Source organism: Cloeon dipterum, chromosome 1 (genome assembly GCF_949628265.1).
Source record: "Cloeon dipterum chromosome 1, ieCloDipt1.1, whole genome shotgun sequence".
NCBI lineage: Eukaryota > Metazoa > Arthropoda > Insecta > Ephemeroptera > Baetidae > Cloeon > Cloeon dipterum.
The window spans coordinates 27,510,162-27,527,404 of record NC_088786.1 but is presented as its reverse complement, the minus strand read 5'-3'; the positions used below and the strand labels follow the sequence as shown (position 1 = coordinate 27,527,404).

The following is a 17,243-nucleotide window of genomic DNA, read 5'->3' as shown; positions in this document are numbered from 1 at the left end:
AAAATGTATAGTCCCGCTTACCTTCATAATTCATGGACGTTGATCAGTGCCATTGGGTTCCTTAATTTTAGGTGGTCTAAAGATAAGCGCTTGAAACACACAGTGAGTAATATAAAAGCCAAACAAACGTCACTAGAGTGTGACAAGTGGTGGGGATCATCAGGAAAAAACACGTTATAGAATTGACAAAAGCTCTCAGAATGAATTTTATTTTCTAATCCTCTAAATATAAAAACCCAATCAATTGACGATGGGACATATATCATTTTCTTAGTTGTTCAAACGAACAATATAAAAGTAATATAAAAATACACCATAAATGTTATTTTTCTAGTAGCAATTAACTTTTATCTTTTATTTACCTGATAGTGTTAGTAATGACTATCTGGTGAACAAGAATCTTGGACGGAATCGATAAGAGCGTCAAATTAACAGACAGCTTGAAGAAGAAACTCTGTCATTTCCTTTAAAAACGAAACTGTTAATCAGTTAAAACACTTGCTGGCCGATGACTGTTAAACCAGCAAAATCACCTAGATAAAAGCTTAGAGGCCAAAAATTACTTTCAAAATGCAATTTATTGATTTTAAACATAATTTCTAAAATTATTTACAAATAAAAAATTCTTACAATACTGCACTTAAAAGTCTGTCAGCGGAGATGCTGAATCACTTAATTCTAGTTAAAGTACCAATACAGCATTGGAAAACATTTTGACTTGGGGCCAGTCAGTCGATGGCAATTTAGAGCTCAAAGACTGCCTTAAACATTGAAATTTCTCAGTGCAACAATCGCTAGAGCGGTGAGAAGAAGCGCGTAGGACAGCTGCACAAAGGACGTGTGGCTGAAGTGTGGGCAGTACGGACACTGATATGATCCACACACCTCACAAATGTTCAACACGTACAGTGGCGTAGAGTTGACAAGTACTTGGACAAATCGCTCTGAAAAAATATTTAATCAATTAATTAATTAATTAATTATTTTTAAAGGATTGAGGGAAATTGTTACGTGATTTTCAAAGTCCATGATACAAATTTTTTCAACACTAAAATTAGGGTAAATTATTTTGAAAGCCAAAGTTAAATCAAATTTCTCTTAAAATATGATATTTTTTAAATCAAATCTTAAATTTTATTCCCTAAAGATCAAGAACATAATGGAGAAGAGAACAAGATGGGATCGCTCTTAGTTCGCGAGATATCAAATTAAGTCAAAACTAAAACAGCGGGAATTTTCAGATTTTTGCTCATATTCCCATCACTAAGTCTCTGGTTCTAATATTCAGAATTGCAAAATTTACGCAGCGTTAGTCTCATCTTAACCTCCCTTGATCAGCTGAAAGGTTTTTGAAGGTGCTCAACCCACGTCCCCTTGTATACCATATTGTAATATTACAGTGCCAAGCAACATCACACGTTGCATTCTTCTTTGGGCGCTTACCCACGGCCGCAATTATTTTAAATCAAATTTTCAGGGAATGTGTTTTTTTTGTCTTCATGAACAAATATACATATATAAAAATTAGAATGGGCGTGCTACTTTTAAAATTTTCGTCAATTCTATAAAACCACTCTAAACATGAGTATTTTGGAGGAATTTTTAATTATTATATTCTCACCTCTGGCGTACATCTCGTAGAGAAATACTGAGCGATGAAGAGAAATATTTGCAGCTGGATACCAGCGTATCACTGAGTGATTGAAACAGCTCCATTCTGGAGTAATCTGTAACGCAGACCAAAATAAAAATTAACATTGATTGACTTTGAAAAACTGCTAACACGTACGTGTTCAAAGTACCAAAGTGTTTTCCCAGTTACAGTCAATCCTTCCCTCAGAGTCGGGTGAACTCCAGAGCGAGCGAGGGAAATTGCGTCCGATTCCAACATATGGTAACCGGTGGGCAAATCAACCTCTAGAACGGCCGCTCCGCTTGTTAAAGGGCTCGGTCGGACCCACCTGGAAGATCTAATCAGTAAAAATTCGCGAACTGAAATAATATTGTCACCTGAAACAGGTATGAATCGTTATTTTAGACTTGTTGCGAAATTCTGAATAAAACTCTTGGACGGTCAGGTCGAAAGAATCTTCTGAAGGGGCGTCCTTCAGAGTCTCGTGGTCCACGCCCCAAGCAACGTCCATCTGCATCAGGGCCTGACCCCTTCCCCTGGCAATCACGTTCACGTGACCCCAAACGTTTGGAATCTGCCAAAATATTTATAGCGCGCTGTTTGCTAAATGAACGAAAAACCTCTTACGTCGGAAGTAAAATAGCTCGCTTCCGTGTCGTTTCCAATTAGCCTCTGTTCGTACCTCAGGCCATCAGTACTGGGCAGCTCTAGGGTCACGCTCATGTCTGTAATATCCAAGAGTCTCTCCCGGAAGGCGTATTCCGTCATCGCTTGAAGCGCCAAAACGGACTCCTGCGATTAGAAAGCGCGGGTATTAGATTGCTTTAGACCTCAAGCATAATTATCATCCCGACCACTGTGGAGTAATATCCTAAATAGGTCACTTTGACTGCGGTCAACCATTGGACTATTCTTTCGTGAATGAGGCCGATGCCCTCGCGAGCAATATAAGTGAGGAGGGCGTAGGAGGTTGCTTCCACGGCCACAGAGTCACCCTCGACGATCGGCGATGGCTCGATGAATGGGCGCTGATTTTCGTATTTGATGGGGTTTGATGGAATTTTCACACGGGACCAGTACATTTCTCCGTCTATTTGTTGCGGTTAATTTATTTCCGACGCCATTATATTAAATATTCTCACTGTCTCCATCCAGGGCCATCGAAGATAAAGTCCTGAATGCCAAGTCCTTCTCGGAGCTTTCACAAATGGTTAGAGCGTAAGTTGTGATGGCCACTTCATAAGGGTCGGTCAGCGAATTCAGTTGTCTCTCTAAATACCTTCAAATGACATTAACAAAATATTAAGAAATAATTGTTCAAAATTTTAACTCACCTCATTGCTCTGTCACGGGCAGACGCAGTGTCGCCTTTCAAACTTCCTTGCACCTTAACCAACGCCTCTTGCAAACTGATGAGCACGTGCGCCGTTAAGGAAATATTTTTGGCGTTCAATAAACTGTCCCGCCATCGCTCGCCGCGTGTTGCATTAGGCTGGGGCTGAAAATTGAATCATAAATTTTTAATCTCCAGTGAAATCGGATATGTATGCAATCCGCTTGACACCAAAGTCGAGCAGGTTGCGGAGCGGTGAGAACAACAGGCGTGCAACATACCGTTTGCGTCGAGTGCATGCGCTGGTCCAGCGGGCTACGTGAGTAGGTGAATTCAGGTTCGTAAAAGGATCCCTGGTAGGTTTGGTGCTGCAGAATGAACGACACCGCCATGCTTATGATCCTAGGCTCAGCGTAGAAATAGTCTTCCCAGTCTTGGAATGACGCATGTTTGATCAGTCTTACCACCCAAGAAGTCACCCTTAAAATCAGAGATTGCACTCGACTGTCTTTATTTGTTTCGTTGAATGATCTCACCAAACGCTGGGCGGAGAATCATCCCAATTATGGAAGGCTCCTGTAGTGTCGTTGAACCTCATCATAATCTTAAATTTTAATAATTGGATGAGTTCATTATTGAACAAATATTAAATTCAGGCCGTGGGAAATAAGTAACTTTTACACAGTTTAAAAATGAGGCTAGTCTTCCCGATTTTAGTTTACAAAAAACTATTTAGATAGAGTAAAATAATGAAAATGTATGCTTTACTTGTGTAAAAATTGTCGTGCAGGTGGCGAGTACTTCTCGCAGTTTGTCTCTTTTGAGGCGATTTGTCAGGCGCAGATAGTGCAGAGTCCACACATTCGCTCCCAGTTCCGATGCACGTGCTTCTGTTCCCTTCAGGTGGCGGTCCACAAGGTGTATAGTTGTCAGCGGAATTTCGGGGAACACGGGCCCAATTAAGTCGCCTTCGGTAAATTCATTAAAATTCGCAAGTTTCGTTTTAAAATCTCCCTCACTTGAAAGCAAAATTGTGCCAGATGGACTCCCAAAAACGTATCTCCGCCAATCGTGGTAGGGCACAACTGGCGTTTCCTCAACGGGAATTTTTAAGTAGCGCAGTAGCAATGCACGCGACTTCAAATCGAGAAAAATCGACGTGTGTCCGCTTACGGGAGCACCTTCACCCTGATTGTTTTATTAAATTTGATAATGGTTATTGAAATATTCAAATTAGACAAACCAAAACAGTGATCGTGTGCGTAAGCGTTTTAAAACCAATCTGAGTTGTCGCAGTGATGGTCACTTCAATCTCTCCATTTTCGATCACTGGCTTCACAGGAATGTCTACCTGCTGCTCACCACCCTCGCCGATCTAGAGATCATTTTTACGACTTATTATTTTAACCAAGGTCAAATTTCTCTTGAAATTTACCCAAACAAGATGATGGTGGTCACCTCCGGACAGACGAGCTCCGTAACTGGACACGATGCCGTCCTGCTCGACATGGACAAACTTGTAGTCGTCTGAGCCGTGAAGAATCACGGTCACCAGCATTTCATGTAGGCCCGGCTCTCTGTTGAAAAGCATCAGGCGCAAACCCACTTGTTCGCCCCGCCGACATTGCGACGCTCCTTCCAGACTCGCCATGAACGGCCGTTGACTCTCGTACTGATTTATATTTATAAACACTTTGTGCGCTTCGTTGCGAATTAAATCTACCTGAATGGGCTCTTTGAGCACGGCGATTCCGTAATCTTTGCTCAGGCTGAAGCCGGAAATGTACCAGTTGTTTGTAACTGCTGCCACTGGAATTTTGTCGTACTCTCGGCCGTGATGCCCGATGTTTCTTTCGAACCAGCCCCAATCTCCGTCTCCAACTTGGTAAAGATCCTGTTGAAAGGAAGAAATATAAATAATGTTGGACGCTTTTAATTGAAAATTGTACCGTGAATCCACTCATTCTATTTAGTGAGTACAAAACTTGCGCCTGGAAGTCATCTTCATTAAAACCTAGATCATTTTTGAGAACGTAAAATAATACTATAAAAAAATCTAGCTGAGCTCACAATCCGCTTCATCTGACCCATCCGAGCAGTCTTTTTGGCCGTCGCATCTTTTCTTAGCTGGATAACAGCCCCGGATAGCGCAAGGCAACTTTGGAATCGTTGAATTGTCATCGCACCCATCTAAGATAAGAAAAGGTATTTTGCTAGCCTCATTTCTGCATGAATGAACCTTCTGAGCCAGGCACATTTGGCACAATTGCGTCCGTTACAATAAGCAGGCCTGCCTCTTGCAATGTCCTGTTCGCATCGGGGCCGTAGCTTCCGGACTTGAAAAAGGAGTTTTGGTCTTCTCTCAAGCCGTCGCGCGCTCTCCACGCCACTTTGTGCGCCGACCTTAAGATTTCGTGTAAATATTAAAGCGGAAAAAAGCCACAAATAGGCACCAAATAATAAATACCGAGTAAATAAAAATATGTGGTCCAAGTTTGGCAAGATGAATAAAATCTGTATTTTTATAAAAATCCAATGGGAATTTTTTTATGGCGTTATCTTGATGCATTTTAAAGTAAGCGTGAAAATACATACTTGGTGTTGTTTTCAAAGGAGTGCAGAGCTCGCATGACCCTGGCCCTGGTGATCTCACTGCCCGCCTGCAGCTCGTACATAAACACGTTGAGCGTCTGGGTCGCGAAGTAAGCGCCGGGCTCTGCGCGCACCTCGAATTCGACCGACTCCTTTGTGTGATCCTTGGCTTGATTCAAAGCCAGTTTTGCCTGCGAACGACGAAATTATCATCAAATTTGCTTTCGAATTATGCTAATAAGGTTTACATTGTGCATGGAAATTCCTTCGACCGGCAACCAGACAGCGTCGGAAACGATCTCGCCCTGCCTGGTGACGCCGAGCACCACGAGCCGGAATGCCGGGCTCATTTCTGCAGACACGGGGACGGCGAACGTGGTGGCGCCGCTGTAATGGGGCTCTATTGTGTCCGCGATCAGCAGGATTCCCTTCGACACCACCTTGGTTTGCGAGAGTTTAGTTTTATGCGAAAATTACAGGCAAAGGTCGCTACCATGTATAACACGTTCTCCGCCATAAAGTTGGGAAGTAAGTGGAAGATCGCGTATTCACCAGGTTTCGCTGTTTCAGTACTCGTTGTCACTGATATGTATCTAAAAATTTGGGCACTGAGCGAATTTGAGGGCGAAAAAAAATCACCTACCGTGCACTCGGGGAATAATGACGCTCCACTTTCAATTCTGCCGTCTCGACTTTTCCATCAGGATCTGTGAAAGTAGCTTGGAATTCAATTCTGGCAGCCCTATTGGGCACCTGCAAAGCATGGTTTAGTCGAATTTTCACTCACATTGTGAGGTTTGCTGCTCAAGATACCATTAATTTGAATCTGTGAACGCCGTCCTGCCGGAATTCTCTAAAGGCAAGTTTATCAAAATAGGGCTGCACTAAGTCGGCGAAGTTTCTCTCTTCCAATTCATCAGTCATATAGGGAACATCGGAAGTGTCTTTAGTTGATGGGATTTTAATTTCGGGAAGATCGACTCGGCCGCCGCTCTCGAGAGTCGCGAAGGCCCGTATTTCCAATCGTGAATTTTGCAGCAATTCCTCGGAAACCTTCTCGTGATCTCTGTGACTGACAGCGACCTAAAACACTTGTTTGATTCAATGCTCATGCTAGCGAACAATTTTCAACGTGATCTGACTCTGCAGGTGTAACAGGCGTGAGAAGGTTAAAAAGCAAAACCCACTGGACGAGGAGGATCAATTTAAATGCACAAGTAAAGGAAGCGGCCTCGTACATTTAATTTATCCCCATTCATACGACTATCAGTGTATCTTACAAAGCGTGAAGAGCACAATGGAACAGGTAGAAATTTCTGTTGTGTTAAGAATTTATTTGCACTCAGCAAAATAAAAAATTGAGTTACGTCACTGTTCCAAGGCTATGTATAAGATGGGCGAAATAAAATCATAATCTGATGACTCTAAAAAATTTACAACTTTTCCCCTACCTGTCCTTCAAACGGCATTCCCGGTCGAAAGAATTGCGGCATCGAACCCAAGAACTTGAGCTGCAATCCGCCCTCGATGATCCTGGTGCAGGAGAAGCCCGACCTGACGTCGCCGTAAAAAGTCTCCATCACTTCGAGCTCAACTCTGACCTGGCATGTCAAGCGATCGACCGGTCGGTGAGTTAATTTAAATTAATGGAATTCAGTGCAATTGAATTTATTACTGCTTGCACTCAGAAATTGCATCAGCGCATGGAACCCTATTTGAAATACGCAATGGCGAGCGTGTAATTTCAGTTTACGATCAGAGCGCAATACGTATTCCTGGCAGCATCTCTCATCAACGTGATAGATATAATGTTGAAAAAACGATTCACTGCACGCCTTGCTAATGCTGAGCACATTTTCAAGTAATGGGCGTGCGACGCTAAACCCGTTTTGATAAGAAATGGCTCGCGGGATATTTGAGGAGATGACGACAACTCACCTCGACGCCCGCCAAAGGGGATCCCATGAACGCCTCGATCCTGCTGAGAGCAATCTCCCAACTTGCCACTCCAGTCTCCTGTGATTAGAAAATTTTGCATAATTAATCAAGAGTAAATAATTAGGGCTGTCGTTAATTTTTTATATCAAATTTATATAAAAACTCGACCATAGCATAGCAAGTCGAAAAAATGTCTTACGAGGAATACTTCTTCACTCCACAGCAGCTTCCTCTCGTCATCTTTGCGGGAGTTCTCGATAAACCTTCGGTCATCCTTGCGAGCACTGTCGAAAAACCTGTGGCCGTAAACTCTGAGAGTGCCATTGCCCCTCGCCAATCTTTCAGTGGAAGAAATCGCATTAGTCGTAGCAGTGAAGCTCTCGTCGCTGTCGAGAGCGTATTTCGGCGTGAACATCAAAACCTGGAATGCATTAATCGCGAAATGTCACATAAATCTATTTAATAGATGAAAATTATATTTTAACCTCAAAGAGAGGAACGAAATGGGTGTGCACTTCGAAATGCTGGTTTTCCACTTGACCCTGAGCCTCCACTTTGATCGTCCAAGTGCCCGTCCGGCAGAGACGGGGCAGTTGGAACATCAAGCTCACCACGCCTGTATTTATATTTATTTAGATCTTAGCCTCGGAAGGAATAAACAAATCACACCGGTATTCGACTCTGTACTTATCCAGCGCCTCATGACAAAGCCGCGCGGGTCCTATTGTAAAAAATTGTGTGATGTCAGTTCAAACAAAAAAACAATGACCAAAGGAGAAACCCACCAACATATAAATGGTGACAGCTTCGTCGAAAGGTTTCATGTCCATTGTAAGCAACACAACTCTGAACCTAACTGAAAATAATTCATTGTAAATTCAAGTTTGATTTTCCTGAGGCTGCGGCCGCAACAATACCATCTTGTCCGTTACAGTAGATCGGCCGGCTGGTCTGGACGATTATTGTAAGGAACCGAGCCGAGAACTCGAGAGCCGTGGTGTTGGTGAAAACCCTGGCGCCGGTTTCCGAGTTGTGCCCCTCAACCCTTAGCGAGTAATCGCCGGGCACGCTGGACCTTGGCACCTTTATCAACAAACGCACCGACCCTGAGGGTCCTCTGTAAATTTTAGGCCCTCAAATATAGTGAATTGGACCCGTACCTGAAGGTCGGAGCTCCTCCTTGCTGCTGGCGGCCATCTGCACGCCATCCTTGCTCAGGGCACCCTTAACCTCTATGTGGTGATCGAGACCGGGCAATGCAACCAAGGCCACCGAGTAGATTGACGACGGCCGCACAACGCGTGGTGCGATCAGAGCAAATTTTCTGTAAACAAAACGGCCAAAACGGATTTTTTTTACTTTTAAGAATGTATTTGGCAGCAAATTGAAAAAATGCAACGTGAAGAAAATGAGTTACAGGAAAGTAGCGGCAGTCAGATGGAGACCTTATATAGATATTTTAGTCGTGTATGATAAACCCCATTATTATCTTGACTTTCAATAAACAAAATTAATTTTAATTGTTTAAGGAATACTTTGATTCAAAATGCAGTCGATTCTCTTTTGGTTTATCTTTTACCTTTACATGCTTCACTGTCACAAAGCCAACTCATTATTTTTTAATTGAACCCTTGCATGATGATGAAACTTGTTTTTATGTTTTAATTTTTCAACAACGTTCTTGTGAAAAAAGAAAGAGTTTCATGCACATTAATTATTTGTAACCTTAAGCGGCAAGGACCAAAAGAAAGCTAAAGACCGAACGCAACGAGCCAACAAAGTGTCTCGCGCGTCAATCAGAAATCACGCGCTTGCCAGTGAAAATTGCGAAAATTGATGGGTGGACGCATGCTGAAGCGTGCGTGCCGGCTGAAAGTGCACTGGTGGCATTACAATTATGTGTTTTGAGTTTTGCTGTTCTGCATAGCGAGTAGAGGGGTGTGTCTTCGGTTCGATGCAGACAGGTAAATCGCTTCCTTTTGTACGGGGCACTCAACCGAGCGTGAAGAGTATGAGCCGCGGAGAGTGATCACTGCTGAAAATTCCCAGCCTACTCGGCAGCGGCAGCCGGTCGGCGCAATCTGCATTCGCGATCTGACAGCATGCTAGTCCAAATTGAATACTGGCCTCCTCTTGCACAAGTCATCACGAGAGTTTACTTCATCCCACGCCCCGAGATATTTTCTCATTTGCTACCAGCTAATTATCTCCTTTCGCAAAGTGAGCGTGTAGGGGTTAAGTAAATGCAGCGGTTAGCATATTCAGCGAGCTTTTCCTCGCATTTGAGAAACCCGATCCACCTGCGGAGTCGATTGCGCTCATTGACTGCAGGATTAACCCTAGAATGCAGGCGTTTTGTCTTTCTTAATGGCCCGTGCCGAGTGGGCTCGTTCGCTCGCTCGCTCTCTCGGCGATCTACATACCCGATTTGGCATCCTGCACACGTCGTCCGCAGGCCGCACAGTATCGGGTTTACAATTCAACAATGTCAGACGAGAGGTGCAAGTTGACCGCCATAAATGTCACTTTGGTCGGTGATTTCGTTTATGAATGTGTTCCAGCACTTCCAGCCTACTACACCGCACGAGAAACGCTGCTTTGTTTTTGTTATGGAAATAGAAAATTTTAATAACTAGGTTCCAAAAAGGTAGAGCTATTCTGGCATTCTCCACCTCTCATTAAAATGCAATCAGAAATCGCGTGTAGCGAGCCTCTCATCAATATGTGTATGGTTCCACCCTTTTTTGGGTGTTTCTGATTATTTTGCTCTTTGTTATAGTGCATAACGCTGGAGCACATATAGCGGGCAATGAATGGAAGCTAATTTTATGTTTAAACAGCGCTCCATCCAAACGGATGGGTGGAAAAAGGTAAATACAAAAAATTTCGGCGCTTGATTACGCCATTGGGAAATTCCCTCAAGGCGTCCGTAGCAGAAGCTGCGAGATCTTTATCTCCGAGATAAGTGTTCAAACAAGCTACTCATTAAGTCGTTTAATTTGCATCCAGACGCGAAACGAGCGCAAACACGTTTGCGGGTACGCGAAAACCCATGACATGTTGGGCGATACGGATTTAAATGACAATGGGAGGGCGCGGAAGACCACCATATTTTTGTTTCACTCCGCATGTTTGCTCTGCTGGGAAATTGCTATCGTAAAGCCAAAGCACACTGCATGTAATTCAATGAAATTAGCAACTGAAACTATTGTTCTCGCGGCGGCTGCACGCAAAGTGCATGGGAAACTATAAAATACTCGCGGCTGGCTGTCATGAGACGCACTTCTTCCCAAAGGGCACACAAATGAAGCGGTCGAAAGGTTGCAAAATAATTACAATGATTACGTCATTGCTATTTCAACACCGCATACAAATTGTAAAATTTACACAGTGCAATGAGAACCTCTTTGCCTTCCTTCACGGGAAAATAATCTTTTTTGGGAAGAAAAAACATTTGAAATTTTTTATGAGCACACTTAGATTTTATTTCCTTTGGAAAAAATAATTTATCCCAAGCTTTGCGATGTACAAGGAAATAGGATTGTTAGCGCGCTGGCTTAATTTTTTATTATATTTCTTCTTATTTAAAATATTTTCCCTGTATTGTGGAATACCGTTTGTGTTTTCACAAATTGATTCCATTCCATATTGATTAAATTTATTCATTGCAATGTGGTGTAGCACAAAATTAATTTTATTATTTGGAAAAATTCCATCAAAACGGGATCGTTATGTTTTTTAAGGAATTGAAGCTGATAGGGTGTTTCCAAAAATGGAGCAAAGTGTCTTTGTATAGGTTTATTTACCCCACTTTTTGTTTGTACTTCTCACAGCAAAGAGGAATAGAACAGAAGCTGCTGTGATTTGACAGGCGCAGCGATAAACTCGAGCGCGAAGTTTGACCCTGTGTTACGTCTGCAGTCGTAAATCAGTCGGGCAACTCCAATATTTGGTAATGCAGACGCAATCAGCGTGCGCATAATATGAAGTACACACACGGCTTCGGGAAACAAAGTAATTCCGCCTCAAAATGAGACATAATTAACGAGCGCACGTGTGTGAATGTGCTGTGCACAATTTATCAAACTCAAGTTGCACACTTGGGGGTCTTTCTCGATTCTCTCTGCGAAACTGAGCAATCTACGGAGAATTCCACTCCCTGACGAGGCGTGGATTTTTTTAGCCGTGTATAGTTGATTCTAAAGCACTTGGTGGCTTGCATATTATACTTTTGGAAGAAACAATTTGGCTGGTCATTAACATTCTCGTCAGACATGTGGCTAATGGCTTTTATCGCTGAAACCAAAACACGGATCCCACAGGTAAAATAAAGTCACGCGTCTGTGATAGCGTTAGCGCGCGAGAAATTTATAATTTCTTGCGAGGTATGGCAGACTTGGCACTCGTTGGAATTGCTTGCTGTGGGATGGGAACAGAGAATGAATATAATTGTGTGAAAATTCTGTGGTTAAAAATATTGTTGCGACCTGTCCTTGGTTTGACTTAATAGCGGTCCTATATAAAACACAGATAACACTTCAGGATTTGCGTGTGAAACCATACTTTCTAAAATTTGTCTTTGCTTAAATATCAGATTTGACAGTATCCAAAACTTATCAACCCGCTCTGAACAAATTACTACCGTCAGACACACACGTGTTGGAGCGTTTTCGAAATTCCCGCATCACACGTGTTGCTCGTACCTGAGCGTTAAGTGTGCTATTTTAAGCCGGAGAGGAGGAGGAGGCGAAGGAGGATTCGTGGGTTTCATCGTGACTTGGCGAATTAATGTGTGATGCGTATGTATATTCACCGCGCTCACTGGCTGTGTGTTCGTTCGTAATAATAATTTTCTAAACCATCCGCACTGTCATCTTACTAAAAGAAAATGTGTTGGCTGTGCGCGATGCGATTTCTACTTGGTATGTGTGAGAGAGCGGAAGGCCCGCAATGAATGATTTTTATTTACGCCTGGCGCCGTCGCTTTTCGCCGCTGGCTGTGAGGCCGACAAAATACGTTCGGATTCGCAAAGCGAACACAAAAACTGGTCTAGCCTTCTATCTATATAATCAGATTATAATTTTTTGCCTCTAGTCGTCTTATTTTGATAGCATCGATCGCGACTTTTGAGATTTAGTTATGTAATAAAAAATAATGTGCTCGAGAGGTATTCTACAAATTTTCTGCTTAAGGGACGTTAAGCCATTTGAAAACAAAAACATAATCTTGAATGGCTATAATATATTCAAGGTCGGTATGTGAAAAGGATTAATCAACTTCATCGTCAACAATAAATATCATTAGCGAGTCTGTTAATTAATGGTTATAGTCTGCACCACTGCGGGGAATTCTCTAAACCCTCTAAACCAAAAACCTTTGGACCGAGACTGAATGCTATTTGCATTTGTGCGATCGAGAGATTTTATCTCCTTCCCACTTTTGGTTCGCTCTGATTAGCATGTATTTACATTTTTGTTTCAGCTTATATTCCCGACTTCGCGAGGGAACGAATAAAATTCTAAAAAAAAATCGATGTACGAGCCACCTGGGACCATTGGTACGGCGAGCGTAAGAATTTGTCCAATATTTTAAGAGGTCGTAATTTTCTCGTCGAAGGATAGATTTTTTTATTGGATATTAAAATAAAACTGAAAATAACGCTTTGGGAAACCCTGTTTAAGCTGCATGAAAAGAAGTGAGACCTGGCGAGGAGAATAACCTGCTGTTGGCCTTGAGGCACGGTCTCATTACGTGCGATATAAAATTGAGTATGTAGCAGCTGGAAGCGTAAAAAAGTTGGTGCTTGCTGCAATGCATTTCGCTGTTTGTCTCGTAAATATAATTCAAGTGACTCTTCGACACGCCCTTCTTCTCAAGCCCGAAGAAGACTGGGTTTAAAAGTATCCAACGGAACGTGCTCAAAGGAATGAAAAAACTGGATGCGCAGGAAAAAGGAAGATGGATTGGACCACTTCTTGCTCGCAGTCTCATATAATTGTGCTTTAAACAGTAATTTTAATTGCAAAACGTTATTCACGCTCTAAAGGAATAATTTTTCAAGTTAATAAAACAACCATTTTTCCCCTGAAAGGTGAGTTTTCCTAATTCCTGATACTTTTAAAGTTTTGTTAATGACTCCAAATAGTCTAAGTTGATTCCAAGAATCGTGTTTCAATTTTTATAGATATTTCCTCCAAAAACATGTCGACTTCTCTGCAGCTTCTCATTTACTAGCAACTGACTGGTTTTTCCTATTCGAGCGAGCGCGAGAACAATAGACGTTGGGCAAGGAAAATTATTTAAAATCGGTCGATTTCCCCGTGCTCAAGTGGCCAGAGGCGGACAAGAGAAACAGGTGTGAAAACCTTTTGATTTAACCGCAATTATTGAGACGTCAACTTAGAAAAAAAGAAGATTATGGTCGATAATACTGGGCGGTAGATGGGTTTATTTGTGTGTTGTCATGAAGCGAGTGTGGCAGTCGGCGCTACGCCGACGTGCCACGAATCGAAGACGAGCCATTTAGCCCTGCTGGAGACGCATGCATGTGTGCTGAATGAATTCCAATCACCGCCCGTGTTCGTCCTGCTAAAAATAAAAAATAAAAACAATATGCGCTTATGTAAAGTGTCGTACACGCGGACCGAATTGAGCCATTACTCAGTTCTGGCTGCGATATTTGAATCAGCTGCAGCAAGACAAACAATAATCTGGCGAGGAAAACATAAGTCAGGTCGATTCTTTTGGCTCTGATCATTTGTGAGGTTCCGTGCAGACTTTCTTGCTAGCTTTCTTGCCACTAATATTCAATTTATTAAATATTTTTTCATTTACAATTTATAAACTATATATAGGGCATTATTAATTATAATGATTATAAAGCTCTCTTGTAGTTGAATAAGCTATGTCTGATAATATTGTTCTGAAATGGCTTGAAAAAAGGGGGAAGCGATTAATATAATTGCAGCCAGCTAGGAATGAACAGATAAATTTTCTCGTTATTTTTAGCATTGGAAACTAATAGTCAGAAGCCCATTTTCCAACGCTTCTCCTTTATAATTATTATTTTTGTTTAATCATTAGATTTTCTTCCTAACAATCCACGCTAAATATTGCATTTCATTTTTTTTTTCAAGATACAAAATCCTTCATTCGAATTAGGTCATATTTAAATGAGAATAATGTTTTTATATTTTGATGAATGAAAGCGTAGTGAAATTCCAGTGGCAAGGTGAAATGCTCGTTCTAAGTACTAATTAGCATACGAATTCCAACGTAGTAATTTTCATACAAAGAAAGACAGCCTCAGGAAGTCACGGGTCTACGCTGTCGGTCATAATGACGAAAACGCCTCCTCAAATCAGTTTGGCCATTGACGCAAATCATTAAAAGTTCTCTATTTTTAATAACTGTTGAGGGATTCCCATGTTCCTCGCGGCTCGCTGATTTGCGCCAAGGAAACAACGCGTAATAAATCTTTGACTCTTTCTGAGGCGGCAAGTCTGGCCCTAGCCAGGTCGTCGACCCCCGCAGGTCGGCTCTTGCGAAATGTACTAAAAGTAGACGCCTAGCAATTGTGTTTAATGAATCGCAACATTAGGTGGGCTTGATGTCACCGCGTATAGTGCACACCCGCTCATCATATTCGACATTGTTATATTTGGCCGCATGTCGCCTTTGCCAGGTGAGCGCATGTTTCCTTGCACTCGCGCAATGCGCGTGGGTGGGACAATGCGCGATCAAAATTCACCTCGAGATACCTTTATGCCGATATCCCCACTTATCTTAAACAAGTTATTGTACATGTGTTAAAATATTTAAAACCGTTGCCCTGCTGCAGAACCATAATCAAGATTACTAATTTATAGTTTAAAATTATATTTTGGCATTATAACCATGATATATATGTATCTATATAGTTTGAGAGCAGCAGAAAAAATGATAAGTGTTGTTTGCCCTTGCAATAAATAAAAATTAAGTATAGTAAGATTGGGTGAAACAAGACACATGCAAAATACTGAAAAAACGATAAATTATATAAATAAAACTTAAGTCAGAGAGAAGTTGTTTTTTAAATTATCTTTAGACACTGAATGGAATATTATCCCTAATACATTTTCTGTATTGTCTTCATGCCGCAATAAATTCGTTTCTTTTATTTCTTTACAACGTTGAAGTCACACATCATTGCACATTTTGTAACAGCGGGTAATTTAACTCATTTTGAATTCGGCATTGACTAGCTTATATCAAACTAATTAAAAACAATAAAATTTGAGCTGAATTACTCCTGAATACAATTGTAATTTAATAACCAATCAGCTTAATTTTTACCAAAAATTTTAATGGTTATTTGGTTGCAAAATCGATTTTAAAATGCTCCTTGTTCCATATTATCTTGTACACCTGCAGAGATACAATAATTGATTTTCCTTTGGCGTGCTGCAAGGCAGTCAAAACAAACCTTAGGCCAGAGTTTCTTAGCAACGGCCCGAGCAATGCGATATAGTGCCCAAACTGATCGATCGTTTAAATTCAATCGTGGAATCGTGGGTACAAAAAAATGTGTGCTCCAAGAGTTGGTTGTGCCGTCGTAATGACCATGGCGAGAGAAAGAAAAAAATAATAGTAAGGCAACCACTAATGAGATATTATCATCAGTCTCTCGCTTATTTCTGGGAAAAGAGTGAACTCTTGATCGTGGCAAGCAAAAGAGCGCACGTTGGGCTCCTTGCAGCATAGGTTCACGTTGCTTTTTTACTACCAGCAGGCGCCGAAGCAAGTAATAACGAGCTTTTTTTAGCGTATAATTGTAGTTTTATTCACCAACTTTATATCAGCATTTTAACGCACAAAAATAATCATGAAGTTTCATACACGCGAAAATGACACGGATATAGCTGTCAACAAATAGTAGCAATTAAATAAAATAAAATGATAAAGAGATATCCGCGTACAGTATGCTATAATTATAAAATGAAGATATACTTTTAAATAATTTTACTCCCCAATTCACGGACCAAAATTTTATCTAAGTTTCAGGTTGAATATTTGAAATAAACTAAGAATTGAAAAAATAACACTTACGGTAGTTGAGAGGTCAGTTGTGAGTCCAGCGGGTTGGTGTCCGACTGGCCGCCGACCTGGCTGCCGAACACCAATATAAGGAGCACTAAGTGCAGGCTCATGGTGCACACACAACGCAAATTCACATGCTGCTCACTCTGCTGAGGATGAGGACCATTTGAGCTCCTCATTCCCAAAGCCGGCCGCAGCACTCGCAACACACGCGCTCGCGAGCAGGCTCAGCGCTCAATCGGCGAACGGTAGGGTGGGAGCCAGCGCAGCCTAGGCCGCTCAAATCAGCTTTTTTTGCCAATCCTGCTCCAACTCATGCTCCGCTACAGAAAATGGGAAAATTGATTCTCAGTTCTGATCCATCAGATATTTTTTCAATTGAACCACAGCTGAATCGAAAAATTCATTCGTAACTAAAACGAAATTTTGAATTTAATAATAATTACTTGTATTTACAAAATATTTAGCAGAACACTTTATGGCAATCAAAGTTTTTCAAACACAAAATCAAGCCTATAGGGATTAGAAAAATTGTTCTTTCTAGTGCAGTTCCTTGAAACTAATTCATATTTATTTTAATACTTTTTGTTCAGAAAACGCACAAAAATGTAGTCTAAATTCGATTAATATCTCCTGTTCGGTCATGAAAACGCTGATTTCTTATGCGA

At 41.5% G+C, this 17,243-nt stretch overlaps 1 protein-coding gene across 1 annotated transcript; it reads right to left on the bottom strand.

Annotated features, from left to right (window-relative positions):
- Window positions 1–182: 182 nt before the first annotated feature.
- Window positions 183–16,786, bottom strand: LOC135948485 (C3 and PZP-like alpha-2-macroglobulin domain-containing protein 8). The gene is made up of 32 exons (XM_065497788.1): window positions 16,585–16,786; window positions 8,657–8,820; window positions 8,414–8,602; window positions 8,282–8,352; window positions 8,166–8,217; window positions 7,982–8,112; window positions 7,696–7,917; window positions 7,497–7,574; window positions 7,010–7,159; window positions 6,372–6,641; window positions 6,202–6,311; window positions 6,052–6,151; window positions 5,807–5,998; window positions 5,562–5,749; window positions 5,206–5,369; window positions 5,037–5,156; window positions 4,916–4,980; window positions 4,690–4,860; window positions 4,402–4,638; window positions 4,210–4,341; window positions 3,986–4,154; window positions 3,735–3,934; window positions 3,503–3,570; window positions 3,248–3,446; window positions 2,968–3,131; window positions 2,776–2,912; window positions 2,488–2,723; window positions 2,261–2,425; window positions 2,011–2,207; window positions 1,790–1,961; window positions 1,622–1,727; window positions 183–944 (listed from the first exon to the last, which is right to left on the bottom strand). The coding sequence occupies exons 1-32, from the start codon at window positions 16,752–16,754 to the stop codon at window positions 763–765; spliced, it is 4,971 nt and encodes a 1,656-aa protein (XP_065353860.1). The 5' UTR covers window positions 16,755–16,786; the 3' UTR covers window positions 183–762.
- Between the last annotated feature and the right edge of the window lie 457 nt (window positions 16,787–17,243).

Bases quoted from the DNA above. Each gene is read 5' to 3' on its own strand.
- LOC135948485 (XM_065497788.1), bottom strand. From the start codon at position 16,754: ATGAGGAGCTCAAATGGTCCTCATCCTCAGCAGAGTGAGCAGCATGTG. The intron at 8,218-8,281 runs GTGGGTTTCTCC...TTTTTACAATAG, and splicing joins CTGTCACCATTTATATGTTG to GACCCGCGCGGCTTTGTCAT. The intron at 2,426-2,487 runs GTCGGGATGATA...TTCTAATCGCAG, and splicing joins TAGGATATTACTCCACAGTG to GAGTCCGTTTTGGCGCTTCA.